Genomic DNA, 23,802 nt, shown 5'->3' on the forward strand with positions numbered 1-23,802 from the left:
TCATTTTTAGACAATAAAAGTTCAACTATTTTCTGTTTGAATATTTTATATTTTTATTACATTTTGTGGAGTTTAATTTAAGGGCTTAGCTAAATATGGAATGTTAACATGGTTTAGGATTTTAAATGAGTTTAGGAAATTTCAGGTAGTTTTTATGAGGTAGTCCCTTCATTCTGCAGACTGTGGCATATTTTATTGCAATGAACAATTCTGAGTTTGCATAGTCTATTTTAGTGAATAATATAATGAGTTTCCCAAAGGTCAGTAGTAATGTACATTAGGGAATATACATAAGGAAATGAGAAAAAGCAGTGCAGAAGACTAGTCCATGTATGGCCTACCAAGCATAACAGTAGATGCCATCTGCTTAGCCATTCAGCAGTTACTGACTAAACTCATGCCAGTCACTGGGCATGTGGGTAGTTCTGGAGAACTTGAAAATCCAGCCCTCACTCTCAAGAAGCCCTCTGTGTAGGTGAGAAGATGAAGTTCTGGCATTTCTAAGTCATGCTCCTGCCCCCAAGTAGAATGTATACTCCTCAAGGATAGACTCAGGCCTTCTTTTTTTTTTTTTTAATATAAACAACATTGTGTGAATGCAACATAGTTATTTTTTAACATATGCCCAAAAAAGCATGCATGCCCTATTATTTAAGGTATTTTTGATTATATAAGCTTTCCCAGTGGTTCCACAGGTAAAGAATCTGCCTGCAAAGCAGGAGACATAGGAGACATCGGTTTGATTCCTCAGTCAGGAAGATTCCCTGGAGAAGAAAATGGCAACCCACCGCAGTATTCTTGCCTGAAAAGTCCCTTGGACAGAGAAACTCGAGGGCTGCAGTCCAAAGGGTCACAAAGAGTTGGACACTACTGAGCAACTAAGCACAAGCAATTATAAAAAGCACCTGATACATAGAAGGTATTTAATTAATTGGTGGTAATAATCATAGCTTGCAATTTCTGAATTTACTGTGAGTCAATTATTTTAGATTATTGACTCATTTAATCTTCAAAATAATTCTCTAAGGTTGAAACTATTTTTATTCCCATTTATAGATAAAAGGCTTTCTAAAAAATTTAAGCAACTTACCCAAGGTTGTATGTTAAGTCACTTCAGTTGTGCCTGACTCTTTGAGACCCTGTGGATTGTAGCCCACCAGTCTCCTCTGTCCATGAGATTCTCCAGGCAAAAATACCAGAGTAGGTTGCCGTGCCCTCCTCCAGGGGATTTTCCTGACCCAGGGATCGAACCTACTTCTCTTACGTCTCTTGCATTGGCAGGTGGGTTTTTCACCACTAGTGCCACCAGAGAAGCCCCAACCCCTGATAGAACTGAAGTTGGAGACCCCTGTTTTCCCCAAAGTGTGTGCTTTTACCCCTGAGCTATACTGTAGAAGTCTTAATTTTCAAAGGAGTCTCTATACCACACAAGCTCTATGAAATGAGATCAAAGCATCTTTAATTATGTATGCCTCTGTGTCACAGTAGAAGTGTTTCTATTATTTCCTATCAGCAAGAATGTGGATTGACTCACTGTTGTTTGAAAGTATAAATCTTTTCAGCAGTACTTTTTGTCTTGATGTTAAAAATTTATAAAATGTACTGTATTATATTTCTTAACAATGTTTAAGGCAGTAGCTTAAAATAAAATTCTAATGGTCCACATATTTAGCCTATTACCAGAAACATGCCACAGGCACATTGAAGGCACAAATTTCCTCGCTATTTTCTAAGATTTTTAACTTTTTTTTTTAATGTATCACAGTATAATGTTTTATGTTATTTGCATCCAAGTTCAAGATAACTGTTGTTTACTACATAATAGGAGTACATTGTAATGCTAGGAGCTATACTGGCTCCAAAGATGACACCAGGGGTATTGTAGTTCTTCCAACACTTATATTATGGAATGTGCTTAACTGAAGAAAATGCAAGCAAAACATGAACAGCAGGCAACATTAAGTAACCAAATCCCCACAGAGCTAATATGTCGGGGAAAAACTTGCACCACGTAAATGAGGGGCGACTTTGCTCAAACAAATGATCTGAATGCAAGACTAGAGACTTGGGTTTTGTCTGTTTTGTTTTTCCCTAGCATATTTTTTTTTTTTTTTAAAGAAAGAAAAAATTCGCCTGGAAGCAGTTTGAAGCCCAAATGCCTCCTGGGTATGGTATCATTTAGGCATATGCTACTAAGCCTGTTCAATTTCCCAAAAAGAGAACCGCTATCAGAGAACATCTCGTTTGAGGTTTACTAGGAAACATAATGCTGCCTCAGTGTTTTTGTATTTTTTCTTCTCCTTACTTTTCAAAAGGTTTTATATAATAGTGAATTTTGCTTTAGATTGCTTTCTGAAGCTTACCTGAAGAAAAACAATACAATTCAACTTTAGGATTTTTAATAGATGATGTGGTTGGAAATAACCTTTGACCTTATCTGAATTGGTTCCTCTTTTCAAAAGTTGAGAAGGAAGAAAATTACCTTTTACCATATTTCTTGTTTGTCTTCATAACTCTAAAACCTTTCTCAATTATAGGTCAGTATTTTAACCAAGAATGGTGGATATATAGAATCCACTTACCTTCAAATGCAGTATGATTTTATGATTCAGAGAGTCCAATCATTTTCAATTTTTGTTTCTGATTAGATTTTCGAAACTCTGCTTTATTATGTAATGGTCCTTGTGTAATGATCTGTATAAGATACAGTAAATTGCTAAAAGCCCATTCCCATTATTTCAACCTTCCATATTACAGAGGGAATTTTTGTACTTATTTGAATATGTTTCTACCAAAGCAATTTTCAAAATGACCTTTTTCTCATTTTTTAAAATAATTCCTCATATTGGTACATAGGCAGGAGCAACATTTTAATTAAATATACACTAATTACACTAGCATAATGCATGTCTGATACAGAAAGAAGAGTAACAGGGGATATTGTGAGATTCAATCTGTCACCATTGCAAATAATTCAAATAATAAAGTTCCAAGTAGAGAAAACCAATAACCAGTATGCTACTACCACAGTGTAATTTTCAAGGGAATTCTTTTTTTTTTTTTGCTGAAAGTATATACATACCAGAAACATTTTCATAAAAAAATTAACTATACCTTCCATTTCTGTTTGGAAGAAATTTACAATCTTTTGCTCTTATGATTTTTTATAATTCTTTGTTCTCTTTTAAAGCATATTTATAAAGAGGGCATCTTAAAATACTCTTTTACTGTATACTCATAAACTATGTTTCCAAAGATTTTAGGTATTTTTGCATGCGTGTGTGTTTGGTCATGTCCAGATCTTTGCGAATCCATGAACTGTAGCCCTCCAGGCTCCTCTGTCCATGGGATTTCCCAGGCAAGAATACTGGAGTGGGCTGCCATTTCCCTGTTCAGGTTGGGTATTTTTTATGGGCCCTTAAAGTTGCCTGTTATCTTTCTAAAATTGAAATGGTGCACCAGTGAAGAAATGTTTGTTTTGAGTTGTTTTTTTTTTTTTTTTTCCCCAGAGAGGACTTGGAAATATGGGCCTGAGTTTTAAGAATGTTGTCTTCTCATTCAAAAATGTTGATTTGGAATATGTCTTTACATTGTTTTTATATTTCAAAAAATATACTTTGTTGGTGGGAACCTGCCTAGTAAAGAATATCTTGGCCTGCCAAATCTTCCTAATCTTAGTTTACAATGATATACTTTGGCCCATCTGGATTTTTGTCTCCCTACACTTGGAGCTCTGTGGGAAACAGTCCTTTCAAGGTATGCCAAGTCTAGATTTGGCAGTCAAAGAACTTTGAAATCAAGAGATGTTACCAGAGATTCTGTAGATTAAGCCTTCAGTTTCACTGACCCTAGAAATACAGCTTTTTGAGCTGAAAGGCACTGTCACAAGCACTGAATCCAGGCTCTTTTTTTTTTTCTCTCTCTCTCTCTTAATGAGGAGACAGAGAATTGCCCAAGCACAGAGCTTGTTAGTGACATTTCAGACTCCAGGGCAGTTCATGTGACTCCTTCACTAATGCTCATTCCACTACTTACACACTGAAGCATAGTTGCATAGAAAGTTTTAATTATCTCAGTCTCAAGAAGTATGACTTTCAACTGTTAGGGCGGAAGATTTTCCAAACCATAAAACATATCATCAGCAACCTTTTAATCTATAAGAGGGCTACACTTTCTATAGTCCCCCATTTTGTCCACTCATTCAGCAATCTGACCGGTGTCTTACTGAGGATGAACATTCTCCATTTTTATAGGTCCTTGACATTCTATTGAGACTTCCGTAAAATAAGATTGGAGAACTGTCTGAAGTATAGGGTTTTAAAAAATTGTTTATCTTAAAGTTAGAAAGGAAATGTTATGTTTCCGTGCCCTAGTGATTTACAAATTATAAATTAGCCTCAGAAGAAGTGTTTTCTGTCTGTATCTTATTCTTTCACCACTCTTATGTGCTTAGTCTCTCAATTGTGTCCAACTCTTTGCGACCCTGTGGACTGTAGCCCACCAGGCTCCTCTGTCCATGGGATTCTCCAGGCAAGAATACTGGAGTGGGTTGTCATTTCCTCCTCCAAGGGATCTTCCCAACCCAGGGATCGAACCCACATCTCCTGTGTCTCCTGCATTGCAGGCAGATTCTTTACCTGATAAGCCATCAAGCGGCATGTTCACCACTCTATCCCCCTTTGTTTTTTTCAGTGTACACTGATTTTCATTTGAGTTTTGATTGCTTTCCACTGAATTATAATTTCTGTATGTTGAAAAATATTGACTAAGAGAGTAGGGATAAGATTTTAAATGTGATTTACTTATAACCACTTCTTTCCCTTCTTTTTTCTTTCCTTCTTTTCCCTGTGCAGTCACAACCTTTAAATTGCATATCAGAAAACTACATTGCCAGGGCTTTCAGTTTTACTGTTCTATAAATCTGAATGTCTTCATATCTCTAAGTAATCATCTCACGAAAAGTAAGGATATACTGGGACTCTGCTTCACCATCCACATTCAACTTGAAATTACAAATTTTCCACAAAGTCATGATGAATATTTAGAGAGAAGACAAAAATAGAATCATTTCACATTCCATTTACTATTGTACATTTAAGCCCTTGCTAAAATTTTGAGACAGTTTGTTTTAAAAGGAAGTATGAATAACTAAATTCACTGTGCTTCTCTTTGAGAGATATTGAGCAGTGTTATAACATAAAAATGGGATTACCTGCACAGCCCAAACATTTCTTGTTCAATGGCATTGTTCAGGGATATCTCAGTATCTTCCTATTGACTGTCTGCTCCTTGTTTGCCTCGTTTAATAAAAGGTTCACATTGTCTTCTTTGATTCAGAAACCTTCAGAGCAACTGGAAAACTCATCAGATTCAACAAGAGCAGAACAGTCTGCTACGTGCCCCAACTGAGCCTAGTGTTGATTCTAGGATGCTAAAAATTGTAGTGTCAATGATGAGGAACCAGTATGATCTATTTAGAATAACCCACCAGGTTTTAGATAATAACTTCTGACAAAATCTAATTCCTTCTACCTCTGCACAGAAGTTATCACTGCAGTCATTTTCATATTTTTTCACTTCACTTTAATTTTCTTCTTACACTTTAAAATAAGGGTATAACCTTGCATAATTCTTCTCCAAAGGATGACAGCCTACAACTATCATAAAACCATACTACTAACAAAATTCTCTCTAGTAATTATCACCCCTTCATATCCTAAAACAAATCTCATTTAGTCTTTTAGACAAAGCACTCCATATGCTGCTGGCTGCCTGTCAGTTCTTAAGTAGGGAACCAGAAATGCCTATAAAACAAAACTTCCCACAAAAGACATGTTTATGAGGATAAAGGTTAATAGACAGCTGCCATAGATCACATATATGACAAGTGAAGTTCACTCTTTGGTTTGACAAGGCATTGTTTTAGATGCCGGGAACTCATGGAAAAAAGAAATAGTTCCTGCTCTTGAACTCGGCTTGCCCAGCTCAGAGAGTGCAAGTATTTTGTGGCCAAAGCAGAGGAGAAGCAGGACCATGCCAGAGGTGAGGATTGAAAACCTGGGTCATAGTGAGCCGCTGCAGAATTCCAGATATGGAAGGAGTGTGATCACAGTTTCACATCAGCAGGATTGCTTCAGGTGCACTGCAGGAGTTATTGAGGGAATTAGAGGGGAGACAGAAAGACTAGTTAAGTGTCTGTTGCAGTGATCAAAATGAAAAATAAATCATTTGAAAAGAGGATTTGAAAATGGGCTGTATTTAAAGTATATGAACTTTAAATCAACATCTAAGTTAGTTTTGAGCACCAGGAAAGGCAGAAGCCTAGAGGACCCACTGATCTCTAACTTAAATCACTGAAAAAAGAATGCTACCCTTTTCAGAGGACAGAAATGCCAAACTTAGGAACAAGGTTAGTTTTGAACAACAGCAAAAGAAAAAAAAAAAAATCATGTCACCTGCATGACAACTTTATGAAGTGGGATATCCCAGAGACAGTAGATGTAGAAATCTTGAGAGAAAGCCGAACCGGAGCTACAAGAATGAAAGTCATCAGCAGTGGGTGAGAGTGAAAGCATGGAGTGTGTAAATGTCTACGAGAAGCTCAAGAGTTAATTCTAGGGGATGAGTCTGGAATGCAGCACAAGACTCAGGACAGGTTTTTTTCTACCACTGTCGTGATTCAGAGGCTACCAAGGTGATAATATTGGTCCAGTCTTCAGGAAATTACTAGCTATGTGAATCTGACACAATCTGTTCATCAGTTAGAGCTTCAGATTTCTTACCTGCAAAATATGTATAACCACACTCACATAGAAGGTAAGCTATGTTAAAATACCTAGCCCAGAAATTGACATATAATAAGCTCTCAAAGTTTCATATTTTAACTTGAATCAGAAACCAGAAAGCTCATAGAAAATTTAACTCATGATCACTCCAGCCCCAAAATGGCTCCTCCTCCTTTGTTTCCTTGACCAAGCCAAAACCCTAGAAGTCAATCTTCTCTTCTCCCTCTACTTCCCTGTCTAATCTCACCTGAGTCCTACATTCCTGTCAAGTCAATCTACTGCTTGTACCCTATGGCCTCTGCTTCAACTAAGGCTATCTTGACTTCTTGCCTGGATCACTGCAAGCCTCCTTCCTGGCCTTCCCTGGCCTCCCACTCTTATAGTGCAGCCAGAGTGAGCTTCCAAAAGGCAAATCTAATGCCATCTACTTGCCAAAACCCTTCTCCCCTTTGCATAAAGTCTGTATTTATAGCATGAAAAATCATTCATGATCTCAAGAAACGTAGTTTTTACTTAACTTTCCAGCCTCAAATCTCACCATTCTTCTCTTTGAGGAATCTGGTCTAGTTACAGAAATCTACTTCAATTCCCTAATTAGATCACATCTCTTCTCTTAGACCCATCTAATCTCATGGACCCTGCTACCTTCTACATTCAGTTCACCTCCTCTGAGAAGTCTCCCAAAGGCTCAGATAGGTTCTCTTCTGACAAATTTCCATGACTCCCTGTTCTACATGGCATGTTCCATATTCATTAGATTATATATTTGATCACCTTCATTAGATTATATGTTTCCTAAAGACAGAAATGTTTCTTACTCATTATGCTATCCCTTATACATGGTATGTTTAATAGTACATTTTAAGTGATGAATATTTATCTCTTTGGATAAATAAAAAATCCATTAGAAATATGTTGTATCTTTTAACCATTTTTGAATCCTATTGCTCAAGTTTCTTCTCTAGCTCCTTGGTCACCTTCATTAGATTATATATTTCCTAAAGACAGAGATGTTTCTTACTCAATATGCTATCCTTTATACATGGTATGTTAATAGTACATTTTAAATGATGAATATTTATCTCTTTGGATAAATAAAAAATCCATTAGAAATATGTTGTATCTTTTAACCATTTTTTGAATCATATTGCTCAAGTTTCTTCTCTAGAGCCTTGGTCACCTTCATTAGATTATATATTTCCTAAAGACAGAGATGTTTCTTACTCAATATGCTATCCCTTATACATGGTATGTTAATAGTACATTTTAAATGATGAATATTTATCTCTTTGGATAAATAAAAAATCCATTAGAAATATGTTGTATCTTTAAACCATTTTTTGAATCATATTGCTCAAGTTTCTTCTCTAGCTCCCTTCTAATTCAAAACTTTTAGGTGTGTAGTGTTTGCCAGTTGAACTTCTCTATGTTTCTTTCCTTGTTTGTAAAGTGGGGATAAAAATAGTACCTACCACATAATATTACTGTGAGGATTAAAAGAGTTGACACATGTAAATCATTTAGAAATAGCACCTGGAAGTAGTCAAGAGCTCTCAATAATTGTTAGTAATTATTATTGTCACTGTTGTTGTTATTAGCATTTCCTCTAAGGTGGGACCTTCATGACTGACATCTGTCATGAACCAGGGCTCAGGACAAATTTCACAAAGTCACAAGTTAAAGAACAGGGAAAACTTTAAACCTAGAGGTCAGCAAGGAGAAATGTCATGAGTCCCCAAGTCTCCCAGTATCCCCACGGAAAGGCATGGTGGGACTAGACACTTGCTTAACACATTGTAGATAAAGGTTCCAGGTGAAGGACCCCACTTTCTTGTCACTGTCTCTTCCTACAGGATACTCATGAGAACAACTTTGTCAAAAGAGAATAGACAGCTTGCTTGGCACCAAGCAATCTGGATTTGGGTGTCAACTGTTTATAGGAGTTGTCTGGAAAAGTCAGCTCTCCAGCAGCTAAGGATGTTTGGGTCATGGGAAACAGTAAACCTTATGGACAGGAGGAAAAAGCCACCAGTCTTTACAGGAATCTGACTTTGGGTCCAATGCCTTCATCTTAGAGAAGAACATGACCCTGTCTCACTCATTGTCCAGCCAAACCAGAGAGAAATCAGGAGATCATTTTGAACAATAATGCTTGATGTCCCAATTTTTTATGAATATTTCTTTCTGAGGCACTTCAAATGCTGACTTGCTTCTGCTTTGACTCCCTCTTGGGTAGTTGAAACTCCAGATTTTCTAAGAGTCTGCTCCTATATCAAGACAAACCCCAAAATTTCCTCAAATAGCTTTTGTTTTGGTCAATAACATTAATTAATGCATCAGGTACCATAAATAGGGATAAATATACAAAATATAGACATGAAATTCCTGCTTTCAAGTATATTTCACCTGAGAAGAAGCAGGTGAAAAATTATAATACAGTGTAATAGATGCAATAATAGAAATGTGTACAGGACTCAGAAGCAGTCAGAAACTACTCTGTTTAGCCAGAGATTACATTTTGCAAACTATGAAGTAAATATGTTTTTGATTTATCCTTATTACAAAACTTAGGATTGGATTTGAAGTCCAGTTAGCAGATATACAACAAAAGATAAAATGGTAATCATCACTCCTAAAATTGATATAAAACAATAGGTATAAAACAGGAGAGGAAGACATTTTCATGAGAATTGAAAAGCATTCCTGCGGACTAGCCAGAGGACACGTTTGGAAGCTATAAGGAACTAAGTTCAGATTTCAGCTCTGCTGCCTATGCTGTGTGAATTTAGGCAAGTTTCCTAACTTATCTGAGTCTAAATTTCCTCATTTAAGAATAAGGATAATAATAACTACCATATTGAGTTATTTTAAGCAGTAAATGAAAAAAACATGCAAAGCATTTAGCACATGATACTTAATAAAGGCAGCTAATTTTTTTCTCAGACTATAACTTCACTTGTCATCTATTCTATGCACTTATAATTAGGTAACTCTGAAATTACATAGAGAGGTCTCTTGGGGTGGGATTTTAAAGTCTTTCTATAATGGAATTCTATCCTGTTTTTCTTAGTTACTTTTTAAAGCTATCCACAGTAGTTTTGATGCACTATAAGCATTTTTATACATATCCTGTTTTACTAAAATGTGTTGCAAAATGTGTTAAAATTCAGGCCTAGTCAGTAGCAAAAATAGAAAACAGATAAGAAAAAGCATCATATTTAATAATAGATATACAACGAACAGGAAAAAAAGCTAATATTCTGATACGTTAAAGTGTTCTGGTCACAGACACTGATGGGATTATGAAAAATTACCTATTACTAAAAAGCTAAGCTTAACAATTAAGAGGAGGTTCCTGCAGCTTATTATTGCTTCTTTTTACAGACTACTTCTAGCATAAATTATTGATATCTTAGAGTCATGTCAAATGGTGTCACATAAAAAAGAAAATGAGTTTTTTTTTAATTATAGAAAGTGAAAATGCATAGAGGGTGCTACAATAAAGAGAGCATTGATAACAATATTTACATTTGCATTTTTGTATTTTTGTTGTTGGCATGGGGAAGAGATGCGATTGCTTCTCTGTAAATATCAGGCTGTCCCTCAATTTTCCCATGTCAAAAATACAGAAGATAAACCATTACTTTTGTCTTTCCCCCAGAGATAATGTAAGAATAGTTACATGAATACTTTCGAACTCTTCATTTAAAAATAAACTACATAAATTCCAGGTCAATTTTACTGCATGATTAGGAAATTCCAGTGGATTATATATTAAAAAGATAAATAGTAAATATCTTACCTTATCTTGATGTGATTTCTTAAGTACGAAAAAAATAAAATAAAATTACTGTCATCTTGTTGTTACTCTTAACTTTGGCTTCTTAAGAGATTCCTTTCCCTAGAGCTGCATTGTCCTATATAGTAACCACTTGCCCCTGTGGCTGTTTAAAATGTGAGGTCAATTAATTAAAATTAAGTGGAAGTAAAATTCAGCTCCTCAGTCTTACTAGCCACATTTCAAGTGCTCAACAGCCACATGACCACTTGCTATCACACTGAAGAGAGGGAGTATTTCTGTCATCATGGAAAGTTCTGTTAGACAGTGCTAACCCAGAGGATACTCAGGCTAAATATCCTGTTGCTCTGTGGTCTTAAACTGAACACTGATAGCATTTTGAAGATTAAATTACCTTAGAAATTCTGGAAGGACTTCATAATCATGTCAGTGTGAGACTAGGGGAAAGCCAGAAGTAAGTGAAGAGGAATTAAATGGCAAATAAAGAAGAAAGAAGGAAGGATGGCTGCAAAAAGAATATGCACTGACATTATTATAAAAGAATAAAAAGTGATTCAGGAATTTAGGAAGTACAATTTTACTTATAACATTTGTCACATACGGTTTTTACTAAATGCATCCATATTAGGCTGACTTTCTGATGTCCTAATTGGGTTTTGAGACATTCCAGCTAAATCACACAAAAACTATTTCTGGACATTGTGATGAAATTTAACCTCTCATCTCTATACCACAAGTTTAAAAAACATATTTTTCCTCTCAAGAGGAGTCAGCAGATGCTATGAAGATACTTGTAATTCTTGATCACATTTTTTGTATTTATCCTTGTCTAGACTACATGCACTCACAAGTAGTTTTCATGCTTACCAATGTTTTGGTTTCCACTTCCTGTATAAAGGGAATTATAACTTAGTGTATGTATTGTTTGTCCCCAGAAGTAAGAGGATAACTGTGTATGTTTGCATTTAGGTCATCCTGTCCATTGAAGAAGGTTACAGACTACCAGCTCCCATGGGCTGTCCGGCATCTCTACACCAGCTGATGCTCCACTGCTGGCAGAAGGAGAGAAATCACAGACCAAAATTTACTGACATTGTCAGCTTCCTTGACAAACTGATCCGCAATCCCAGTGCCCTTCACACCCTGGTAGAGGACATCCTTGTGTAAGACGCATAATGTTGATTTTTTCCCTTGACAATCATGATTTCTTTCAGGCTGCAGACAAGACTAACAGGTAAAGAGGAGAAAGTTTGCCTTGATAACTGTCTTGGTTGTCTACTTTTTAGGATATTTTATGTAAGCCATATTTATCAGCTGAAAAAGCAATTTATTAACATTTTTTAAATGATTTTTTTCCACAAGAAAGCAGTTTCCCCCTTTCTGTTTCTCTATATCTAATCTTTATGAATCCCTTTTTAAATACTTTTCCCTGTGTGGGTCTATAGTATTTATAATTCCTTTCTTGATTTACTGATTTTTCCTTATAAGTAGAATGTGTGTGTGCATGTGTGTGTGTGTGTGTGTGTGTGTGTGTGTGTGTGCAGCCTCTTTAATTTTCATGTCCATTCAGTATTCTGTCCCTCTATTTGAAATGGCAAGCAAGACAGGGGCAATTTGTGAATCAGTCAGGAGCAAGGATGTTTCCTGCTGATATGATCACATCCAGCTGTTGTTACTTTCCATTGCTAAAACCAGAAAAAGACAGATGACAAGACAAGAAAATGAAAGAGTTCATCTCCCATTTTATAAAAGTCAGTAGACTTGAGAAGATCTACTCACTTCTCTCTGAAAAGCAATTATAAGAGGGCGAGTAGAAGGGGAAAAAAAAAAACACACTACCATCTATGTCTGAACGTACTACATTTAAAACACTATCAAGTTGAAAATACATTTCTGAATTTAGACCAAATTGGACTTAAACATAACCAAAGCACGTTCAAAGCTTACTTTCCTGACTCAGGAGATGGCCAATGGGCTATGCAGATGTTCAGCTTTAGGTCAGAAGTTCAAGTCAATGCCAGTTTGAGTGACAATGAGGCCAAAGGCTCTTCAAGGACTCCTCAAAACAAGCCTCAGTTCACAGCAGAGCGCAGAAGAGTTCACCTCTAAATCATTAATTGGCAGCCTCAGTAAAGTGAAGCCAAGCATGAAATAGCTAGAGATTAAACTATTACTCTAGCCGTCTTCCCTCAAGCAGTCCAGCACAGGAAGCTGGAGTGGTGAGGGTAGGGTGGGGGTGCCACTTTGGATTTTATCATAAAAGCAATGGGCAGCCCTTGAAGGATTTTAAGCAAGAGAACAGCCTGATCACATTTGCATTTCTGAAACATCACTCCAGGGCTGATTTAAACTGAAAGTGTAAAACAAGGAACAAGACTGAAAGCAGGGGCTGTCAAATGTTTGCAGCAAGCCCAACTAGGAAAGGTCAGGGCAAAGAAACAGGAAGAATGTCACCCTCTGGAACACCAAGAGTTAAGAACTGACCTGGAGAAAAGTATGCAAAGGAGACAGAGAAAAAACAATCAGACAGGTAATGAGGAAAGTAGGAAGGAGCAGTATCCGTAGAAGCCAGAAAGGGAAACAGTTCCAAGGAGTTTAGTGTCCCAGCCTCCACAAAGCACCAGTAAGATAAAAACAAAGTGTGTCCATTGGATTTAACAACTATGCACTTAGGAATGCACGGGTGGCCTTTGCAAGTGCATTTTCAGTAACGTTGTGTAAGACAGACTCAATGGGGGAGGAATGAACGTGAGGTCAGAGAGACGAACAATACAAAGTACCACGTCCAGTACTGGTTTCTCAGAAAATCTGTCTCTGAAGAGAAAGAGAAGTAGTTGGAGAAAGTGTTTCATGGGCTTTGTTTTTATATGTTTTATTGAAGAGACAAGTATGCTTTAATGTTGGGGAGAAAGCGCTGCTAGGATGTGGATTGAGTCTGAAATGATTTAATCTGGGCATCTTGCGCTACAGGGTGAATGGACTCCACAGCCAGTGCCCGCCAGCGGAACTCTCTGACTGTTCTATGACTGTAGAAGCAGGCAGGTAAGAGCTTTCTTTTTGAAGAAAAGCAGACTGAAAAAAAGAATTCTTCCTTGCTTTTCCAAGATAATAAATGTTCATAATATTGAAAATAATGATAAAGAATCTAAGATAAGAAGATACCACAAAGTACAAATGATCCAGAGCTAAAGTCCATATGAGGGCTGGTATCTGAGGGTTAGGCATTGTGGTTTAACGGGGTGTGTGCAGTAAGGCCAGAGAAAGGCAGGCTCCTTGATGGCCCATCACAGGCAGTCCAGGAACTGGGCTTTATAGAAAGTTAGCAGTTTATGGCACCCCACTCCAGTACTCTTGCCTGGAAAATCCCATGGATGGAGAAGCCTGGTGGGCTGCAGTCCGTGAGGTCGCTGAGAGTTGGACACAACTGAGCGACTTCACTTTCACTTTTCACTGTCATGCTTTGGAGAAGGAAATGGCAACCTACTCCCGTATTCTTGCCTGGAGAATCCCAGGGACGGCGGAGCCTGTTGGGCTGCCGTCTGTGGGGTCGCACAGAGTCGGACACGACTGAAGCGACTTAGCAGCAGCAGCAGCAGTTTTAATTGAGTTCTAAACTCTAATCTTTGGGGATCCAATTGGAAGTCTTTCTGACTGATTTGCTCTCCTTGTTTCTGACAAAGATATATATGCTACAGACTTTGCTCTCAGTGTACTTTTGTTGGGAAACAAAAGGAACCAGAGTTATACAGGTATCATGCCTGAACCTTTATCAGCATTCTTGTTTTCAAAGCAGCCTGAGTGAGTTACCAGTTTCTACCCCCTCACTCCCAGTGCCATCCACCCACCCTGATCCTAGAACACTGAGACTGCCTGGGGAAAAGAGATGTGGTAGGTTGAAGGACGGCAGTGTTAGCAACAGGATGCCTGGTTTGTTTTATGCTTACAAAGCCGTGACATTGCCCCTCCACCCCAAAAATTCCAAAGCCTAGTCTCCCTTCGCTGAGTGATATTGGACTAAGGAGATGCGATAGAGCATAGAATTGCAGTCTGTCCTGCCATGTACCTCTCAAAGGTGAAAGCATCTAAGAGCATAATCCACAACAGCTCCTATTAAACTCTCCTGTACCTCTTTCTCTACGATCCCCTCCTTCCAAGTGTCTCTCACATTCCTGCACTGACATAACTCTCTCACCCACTACGTCCCCATGGTTTTTATTCCACTCTAATTGCTTTTTTTCTCAAGAATTCGCCCAAGAAGCTTTTATCTGTTCTCTTGACAGTGTAGTAATAGGGGAAAAAAATTAAGGTGATGAAAAGGGAGGAGGAAGGCTGAAACCCACAGCTTAATAATTTTATATGAGTGATACTGGAAATTTCATAAACATTAATTTTTCTTTCAAAAGACAGTATACCCAATAGAAAATATCATTGGTCAGAGAAGGCTTTTATTATTTGAAACAGCCATTCCAAATAATGCTGACTTTTTTGTGCCTGACACACCCCCATGGTAGTATTCAGAGCTCTGTGAAATCCCCAGTCTTCTTGCTTTCTCTCCTATTCAAGAAAGTATATGGATATATAGATGAGGCTGCAGTCCATGGGGTTGCTAGGAGTCGGACACGACTGAGCAACTTCACTTTCACTTTTCACTTTTCACTTTCATGCATTGGAGAAGGAAATGGCAACCCACTCCAATGTTCTTGCCTGGAGAATCCCAGGGACGGGGGATCCTGGTGGGCTGCCGTCTCTGGGGTCGCACAGAGTCGGACACGACTGAAGCGACTTAGCAGCAGCAGCAGCAGCAGCAGTGATATTATAAGTATAGACTTAAATCCAATTGATTGTAAAAAATAATTTGAGAAAGTCCCTTAGTAATATAAGCAGTCATCCTCTCATGAATGAATTTCAAGGTAGCTTCACTTTCATTCACAGTACAATGATACCTTATAACTTCCTTTCAAAGTATCTGTAGCTTTCACATGATCCCCAGCCCCTGGGAGAAAGACCCAGCTTGAGGCCAAGGCTCCATAGAGAATGGCAATAGGAGCAGTGCCTGGCCAGGCCCCTTGAAATACCCCTATTCCCTTTCCCCTGACCCTCAGGATCAATCTTAAAGTTACTCTCAACCCCAAGCAAGCATATTACCATGGGATCCAGAATTACTCTGGGGCCCAATAGTTCAATAGTACAAAGTGGCTGTCACTCACACCACCCACATTGTCCTACACACTCACTCTCCAACCTCTTCAAGCTCTAGCCCTGTTTCCTCTAGACACCAGAACCTACCAAGCTGGCCAGTGCCATTTTGGACAATGCTGCAGTGCAATAGGAAAACAGCGCTTTCTTGCAGTCCCTGTGCCAGATCACCAGAATGTCACTGATAATTTTACAGATTATGGGCTTGTTGAAAGCATCAGCTATAAGGTAGCATTCAGAATAAGGCAGCATTTGACCAGATGGACCAGTCCATGACAGAGATCATATTCCACCCAAGCCAATGCAGAAAGGAATATTCTCATTACCTGCTGGGCCATAGTTAAGGATTTAATAATATTTAAGTTCTTAGGAACTGGAACCACCACTTGCCTCGGTACATATAAGTCAACTGTTGAACTTTCAAGCACTTGATTTCTAGTGATGTATGAACGATGAAGGTAGGGAAAAGCTCAAATCAATATTATCTGCTTTAGAGAACTTCAAGTAAACATTATAAGGCTAAATGGTACTACCTCCTTCCATCCGATTAATAAAGCACCTATAATGCTATCTTCTGAGGGCAATAACTTTCAACAATTTGATATAAATGCTTCCATACATTTTTTAAAACATCTTGCTAAGTGCTGCCTAGGCTGTCCATAATTCCCACTTGTTAAATTGTTTATAAACCAAGTAATGGACAACTTATTCTGTTTAATTTTTATAACTAGTACTTATAATGTTGTTTCTCATGACAGAGAAATCACAGGCTGGCCAAAACCAATGCAATTGAGTGATAAGCAAAGCTTTGTGGATGAAAGACAGACTATTAAGTATTAATCAGGAAATGTGAAACTTCTACCCATTAGAAAATCTAAATTCAACTCACATGAACTGTTGACACAATATGATAATAATACTGATGCTAATATCAATACTAATACTGATAGAAATTACTATCATCATTATCAACAGTAATTATTACTACTGCTTTTTGAGAACCTACTATGAGCCAGTCGTTGTACTAGGCATGTTTATCTGTCATGTCATTTAATCCTGTTTTTATCTCCATCCTTCATGTGAGAAATCAGAGACTCAAAAGAGGCTAAATTTCCCAAGGGTACACAGCAAATTTGGAAAACTCAGCAGTGGCTATAGGACTGGAAAAGGTCAGTTTTCATTCCAGTCCCAAAGAAAGGCAATGCCAAAGAATGTTCAAACCACTGCACAATTGCATTCATTTCACACGCTAGCAAAGTAGTGCTCAAAATTCTACAAGCCAGGCTTCAACAGTACGTGAACCAAGAATTTCCAGATCTTCAAGCTGGATTTAGAAAAGGCAGAGGAACCAGAGATCAAATTACCAGCATCTGTTGGATCATAGTAAAAGCAAGAGAATTCCAGAAATTCTCATTTCTGGAATTGAAATGAGAAGTCAGTGCTTCATTGACTACACCAAAGCCTTTGACTGTGTGGATTTAAAAAAACTGTGGAAAATTCTTAAAGAGATGGGAATACCAGACCATTTAACCTGCCTCCTGAGAAACCTGTATGCAGGTCAAGAAACAACAGTTAGAACTGGACGTGGAACAACAGACTGGTTCCAAATCGGGAAAGGAGTATGTCAAGGCTGTATATTGTCACCCTGCTTATTTAACCTATATGCAGAGTACATCATGCAAAATGCTGGGCTGGAAGAAGCACAAGCTGGAATCACGCTTGCCAGGAGAAATATCAATAACCTCAGATATGCAGATGACAACACCCTTATGGCAGAAAGTGAAGAGGAACTAAGAGCCTCTTGATGAAGTGAAAGAGGAGAGTGAAAAAGCTGCCTTAAAACTCAACATTCAAAAAACTAAGATCATGACAAATAGCTGGGGAAACAATGAAAACAGTGACAGACTTTATTTTCTTGGGCTCCAAAATCACTGCACATGGTGACTGCAGGCATGAATTTAAAAGATGCTTGCTCCTTGGAAGAAAAGCTATGACAAACCTAGACAGCGTATTGAAAAGCAGAGCAGAGACATTACTTTGCCAACAAAGGTCCATATAGTCAGAGCTATGGTTTTTCCAGTAGTCATAAATGGATGCAAGAGTTGGACCATAAAGAAGGCTGAGTGCCAAAGAATTGATGCTTTTGAACTGTGATGTGGGAGAAGGCTCTTGAGAGTCTCTCAGACTGCCAGGAGATTAAACCAGTCAATCTGAAAGGAAATCAACCCTGAATATTCACTGGAAGGACTGATGCTGAAGCTGAAGCTCCAGTGGTTTGGCCATCTGATGCAAAGAGCTGACTCATTGGAAAAGACCCTGATGCTGGGAAAGATTGAAGGCAGGAGGAGAAGGGGATGACAGAGGATGAGCGGTTGGATGGCATCATGGACCCATTGGAGATGAGTTTAACCAAGCTCCGGGAGTTGGTGATAGACAGGAAAGCCTGGCATGCTGCAGTCCATGGAGTTGCAAAGAGTCAAACACAACTGAGTGACTGAACAACAACAACACACAGCAGGTAATTATTGAGTCAGGAATTTGAGTGAGAGCTACCAACTGCAAAGCCTGTTCTTTCCACTACAGAGTATACAGTCATCCTAAATTGTAAGATTATTTCCAGTACTTCAGTTTCAGAAATACGCTTATTGGAAAACAGATACATTTTTGCATATCCAGATAAATTTTATCTGGACTTCTCAGACTTCATAGGTGAAGTGTATAAAAGTTCCAAAAAGAATTTGTAGCAGTGCACAACCCGTTATTTTATGTTCTGCTAAGAAAATACAAGGATATAGAACATAAATATGCCCTCATTCATGGAAATAAGAAGGAAGCATATTGTCTATATATTCCTTCAACATCCTCTTGCAGTGCTCAGCCACTTGAAGAACATTACTTGAAAAAAGAAAATAGTAACTACAACAAAATACAGAAATGACGAAAATGTAGCAGCAACATAGTTCCAGAATTACATCCTCAGGCATTTTTGTAGATTGAATTTTTCCAGTGTTGGCAAATATCTGCTCTGCTTCTTTTCCTTGTTATGGCAAACATTACTTTCTCACAGAGCCCAGATGCTGCCTCTGTATCCTTTTTAAGACCACATTTTGATTACCACTGGCAATGAATTGTTGTTGACATATGAAATGAAATCTATTTCTGTCCCTCTGTGTGTACTTAGTTGTTCAGTCAAGTCTAACTCTTTGCGACCCCATGGAATGTAGCCTGCCAGGCTCCTCTGTCCATGGGATTTTCCAGGCGAGAATACTGGAGTGGGTGGCCATTTCCTTCGCCAAAGGATCTTCCCAACCCAGGAATCGAACCCGAGTCTCCTGTGTCTCCTGCATTGCACACCAATTCTTTACTCACTGAGCCATCGGGGAATTATTTACATATAAAAAATGGACTTTCCTTGAGGTCTAGTGATGTTACTCAGAGTGTAGTGACCATATGCTAAGAACTCTATTCAGAATGTGGGAAATATTTAAACAATATTATTTCTACCCTGTATCTATCCTTTCTAATATTCAAACATATCTCTAATTTTAAACTGAACAACATAATTTTCAAATTTGCTTTGAATTTCATTCCTTCATACTTTTTACCAGTTATTAGCCTTATTTTGAGAATTAAATAATGTCAATAAAAAAACCTGATGACTTACTGAAAATAAAAGGCTGACCAAAAAAATCATGTTCCCAATTTAGCACTGTGGAGAGTCAGATTATTTGGAACAAAGAGATATTGCTCACAAGCATGCAATAGTCACAAGATTTATGGTATGGTTCTATGCACTTAGGATTTTTATAACATCTTGTGCAAAATCACACTCTAAAATTTTTAAAGAATATCAGAAGTTTTCATTAATTGAACTTGTTTTCAAGTTGACAGGCCTAATTATAGGGAGGGCAGTGTTTTCCTTTTTTATCTAATTAGATAAATTCTTCCTTCAAAAGATAGGTAGATAGTGTGTGTAGTAGATTGCTTTATGTGGTGGTGGTTTAGTCTCTAAGTTGTGTCTGACTCTTGCGACCCATGGACAGTAGCCTGCCTCTGTCCATAAGATTCTCCAGGCAAGAATACTGGAGTCATTGCCATTTCCTTCTCCAGGGGACCTTCCCAACCCTGGAATCTAATCCGAGTCTCCTGCATTGCAGGCAGATTCTTTACCAACTGAGTATGAGGGAAGCCAGATTGTTTTATGGATTCACTAAATAATGTGAAGTGTATTCCCTTGGTCATGAGATGAAAAACTCATGTAAAAATAGTGATACTGAATAAAGTAAATGTTGTTGTGATCCTAGGTTCCCTAACCCTTTGCTGTCTCACTCGCCTTTAATTTCCTATCCTTCACTCTACTGAAATCTATTGTTGTTTAGTTGATAAGTTGTGTCCGACTCTTTGCAACCCCATGGAATGCAGCATGCCAGGCTTCCCTGTCCTTCACTGTCTCCCAGAGTTTTCTCAAACCCATGTCCATTGAGTCAGTGATGCCATCCAACCATCTCATCCTCTGTCATCCCCTTCTCCTCCTGCCTTCAATCTTTCCCAGCATAAGAGACTTTTCCAGTGAGTTGGCTCTTCACATCAAGAGGCCAATGTATTGGAGCTTCAGCTTCAGCATCAGTCTTTCCAGTGAATATTCAGGGTTGATACCTATAAAGACAGACATAAACAAACATTTTTGCGATACAAGGAGTAATCTAAATAAACAGCATATTCATTAATAGGATGACCATTTTAGCAATAGATTCTTACTATTCCATTTAATGAGTTAAATGAAAATAGATTCTTCATCATACATCACATTAAGTCATGGACCAAACCTTTCTGCAGAGGATATTCAAATCTTAATCATCACTTATTTAATGAATTCTTTTAGTACTTTCAGCATTATGCTAAGGCTTACAGAAAATAGAAAGAGATATGAGATATGATTCCTGCCCTCAGGGAGTTTTAATTGACTCTTAAAATTCTTCCATCTTATGGGGCTTTTCCCAAGGAAATAATTCAACTGAAGCATAAAGATACATGCTCTATAATTACATAATCACCTGTAATAAATTTAATAAGATTGATAGCAATTTAAGAGTCTAACTCAGGGAATTAACAAATTATTAACCATCGAAACATAGAATATTATATACTCACTTGAAAATGAGCTATGAAGACCACTGAAACATGGAAAATATTCATCAACATATGAAATACAGCAATACAAATAGAATGGACACTATCTGTAGACCTCTGCTAATATATAAAGGTAAAAACTAGAAAGGAAGAAGTTTTGTTAGAGTGGTAAAGGGAGAAAAGCCTTTAAGAACGTGGTAATTTCATATTAAAATAAGATCCTGCCGTGGAATAGTGTTTCTCAAAGTATAACTTTCCTTGAACCATGGATTTATTACTTTTATATTTACATGATGAATGTAAAATATGGAAAAGGTTTGAGGAGAAAAACCTCCCTGCTTTTTAATGGTAGTTTGATACCTACTGATAACCTAAGAACTTTCTAAATTAAAATACCAGTACTATTACAAACTCAAAGGGCTTGTTAGAGTAAAAACTTTTCAGCTCTATCAGTGCTATTAATTTTTACATATTTAGATGTACTGAGAATATGTTTATTGTACCTTAAACTATACCATTACCTCTTCTAGCTATACACCAGTCCTTTCTCTGATCTAAATTGACCATAATTTATACCTGGTAGAATTTCCTCTAATTCTGCTCCCTCCTCATTTTTCTGAAGAAAGTAGTAGACCTTTGACCTTCTGTTCTACAATATGCAGTTTTTTTATGTAGCTGCAGGTTTTGCTGTAAAGACATTTCTCAGGTGGACAGCTCCCACTAATCACCAAATACCAGAAATTTCTACATGCTCAGCAAATAGCAGACTGAATTTATCATTGTACATGGTTGATAAGAAAGGGCATTTATTGTTTATTAGGTAATATTCCAGAGAATTCATGTGAGGGTGATGGTACCCAGCCCTCAAAGCCAGAAAATAACAGCATTTTTTCAACGTCATTATAAGATAAGGTGAAAGAAAAGTTATTGCACAGTGGCTGTGAACAATGCGGGGACCTTGACCTTACTAAATCAACTGCCAATGCAGTTGTATAAAGGCCAAAGAGTAACTGGGTTACTAAAGATGTGTGGAGGGAACAGGAATTACAGTATTTAAACAGTCTAAGAGCGAACAGTGGCTGCTTTTCAACAGACAAATTGACCATTTAAGTCATTTAGTGTACAGAATGTCCTCCTATGACCTTTCTATATTTTATGTCCTTTAAGGACATAAAATTAGCAAATAATATTTCCACTCACCAATTATATGAATTGTGAAAACTCGAGTTCTCTCGGGAGAGAGAAGTGGAAATCATCTGACTATGTCTGTGCATCAAGAATGGTACATAGGAGTATGAATGGAAACACCTGAACACATGCTTTTAATTTTGTTCAGTTTCAACAGATTTCTAAGATGAGTAATTAAAAGACATGAGAGCCACAGTGTCTTAAAATAGAAGATTCAAAAAATAAAAAAATTAAAAAAAATAAAATAGAACATTCAGATTTCTAATGTACGTGTTTTTATTTATGACAATTAGCAATAGGTGTACCCTGGTCACTTTGATATTAAACTCGGTCAGTGAACTTACTACAGCACTATTCTCTGAAATATGTTCCATAGGAAACTGATTAGAAAATATAGGAAAATAGTGCAAAAGCTATTCTGAATCCTCTTCTGGATCCATACTGCACATTAGGATACTAAAAACAAAGAAATGCCACAATTTAAAACCCTGTTTAACTCCATTTGTCATGGATACCTTTATTCTTATTTATATGTAAACTTTTATTTGATAATTCTTATTAGTATAAACACCTCTAGTAAACTAAGAAATATAGCGACAGTTAAAGTGCCTGTTGGTAGATGCCATGATATCTTTCAACTTTTGAACATAACTAAACTTTGTCTTGAATCATTCTGATATTGATTAGAATGTAACAGTCCATAATCAAATAGCATTGCCATTTTTAGTACAGGAAAATAAAATGTGACTTAACAGCCTCCAAAATAGGAAATATGGTAACAGAATTAAGTACTGGTAAAAAGGAGTCACTATGAAGTGTCACCAGACTCCAAATGGACAATAACACTGGACAATCAAAATCACAAGTGCATTTAGTTTATGCAGATTTTAGATACGTAGAAAGAGCAATAATCCCTGAAATTCCCTGTCATCCTTCTTCACCCCATGCCCATCTTCAGCTAGAATCCAGTTCAGAAATATAGAAGTCAATATAAAATCAAAGAACAATCAGAAGTGAATTTTAGGTCTTTAGTAGGAACTTTGTCCTAAATAATTCCAAGGGGCAACTTTCAGGGTCTTCAGGAGTCATACCGTGTACAAGCTGTTTGACAATGTATTACATCTCTGGCTTTTGTGCTCCTTAAAGATCCAGGTTCTGGTGATTTAAGGGTCATTTAGCGTCTGCCTGCAATGCGGGAGACCCGGGTTCGATCCCTGGGTTGGGAAGAATCTCCTGGAGAAGGAAATGGCAACCCACTCCAGTACTCTTGCCTGGAGAATCCCACGGATGGAGGAGCCTGGTAGGCTACAGTCCATGGGGTCGCAAAGAGTCGGACACGACTGAGCGAGTGCTTTGCCTTTTTGCCTTTTTAAAGGATTTAAAGGGTAATTTTGGTTGTTCAAGAGTTTCCATTTTCACCTTATATATTGACCTTAGAATTTAATTCCAACTCTCAGTTTTTTAATTAATTTATTTTTAATTGAAGGATAATTACTTAACAGAATTTTGTTGTTTTCTGTCAAACCTCAGCACAAATCAATTTTAGGCTTATATAACTTGCATATGCCATTATGCTTTAGTGGAGGAATTCTTATTCATATGGTTTTATCATATGTGCTCCTGTGTTATTAGTTTGTATTTTAAGATGAAATAGTTCAAATATGAATAATATTTGAAAACTATTATAATAAAATATTCACAATA

The 23,802-nt window shown here is 37.4% G+C and overlaps 1 protein-coding gene across 1 annotated transcript in view; it reads left to right on the top strand.

Annotated features, from left to right (window-relative positions):
• Positions 1–23,802, top strand: part of EPHA6 (EPH receptor A6) — a 1,036,017-nt gene that overhangs the window by 1,000,235 nt on the left and 11,980 nt on the right. Inside the window, exons 17-18 of the mRNA XM_070368049.1 lie at positions 11,554–11,747; positions 13,555–13,626. Of these exons, the coding sequence (XP_070224150.1) occupies positions 11,554–11,747; positions 13,555–13,626 (266 nt within the window). The remainder of the gene's footprint in view (positions 1–11,553; positions 11,748–13,554; positions 13,627–23,802) is intronic.

This window comes from Bos mutus, chromosome 1, assembly GCF_027580195.1.
Source record: "Bos mutus isolate GX-2022 chromosome 1, NWIPB_WYAK_1.1, whole genome shotgun sequence".
Lineage (NCBI taxonomy): Eukaryota > Metazoa > Chordata > Mammalia > Artiodactyla > Bovidae > Bos > Bos mutus.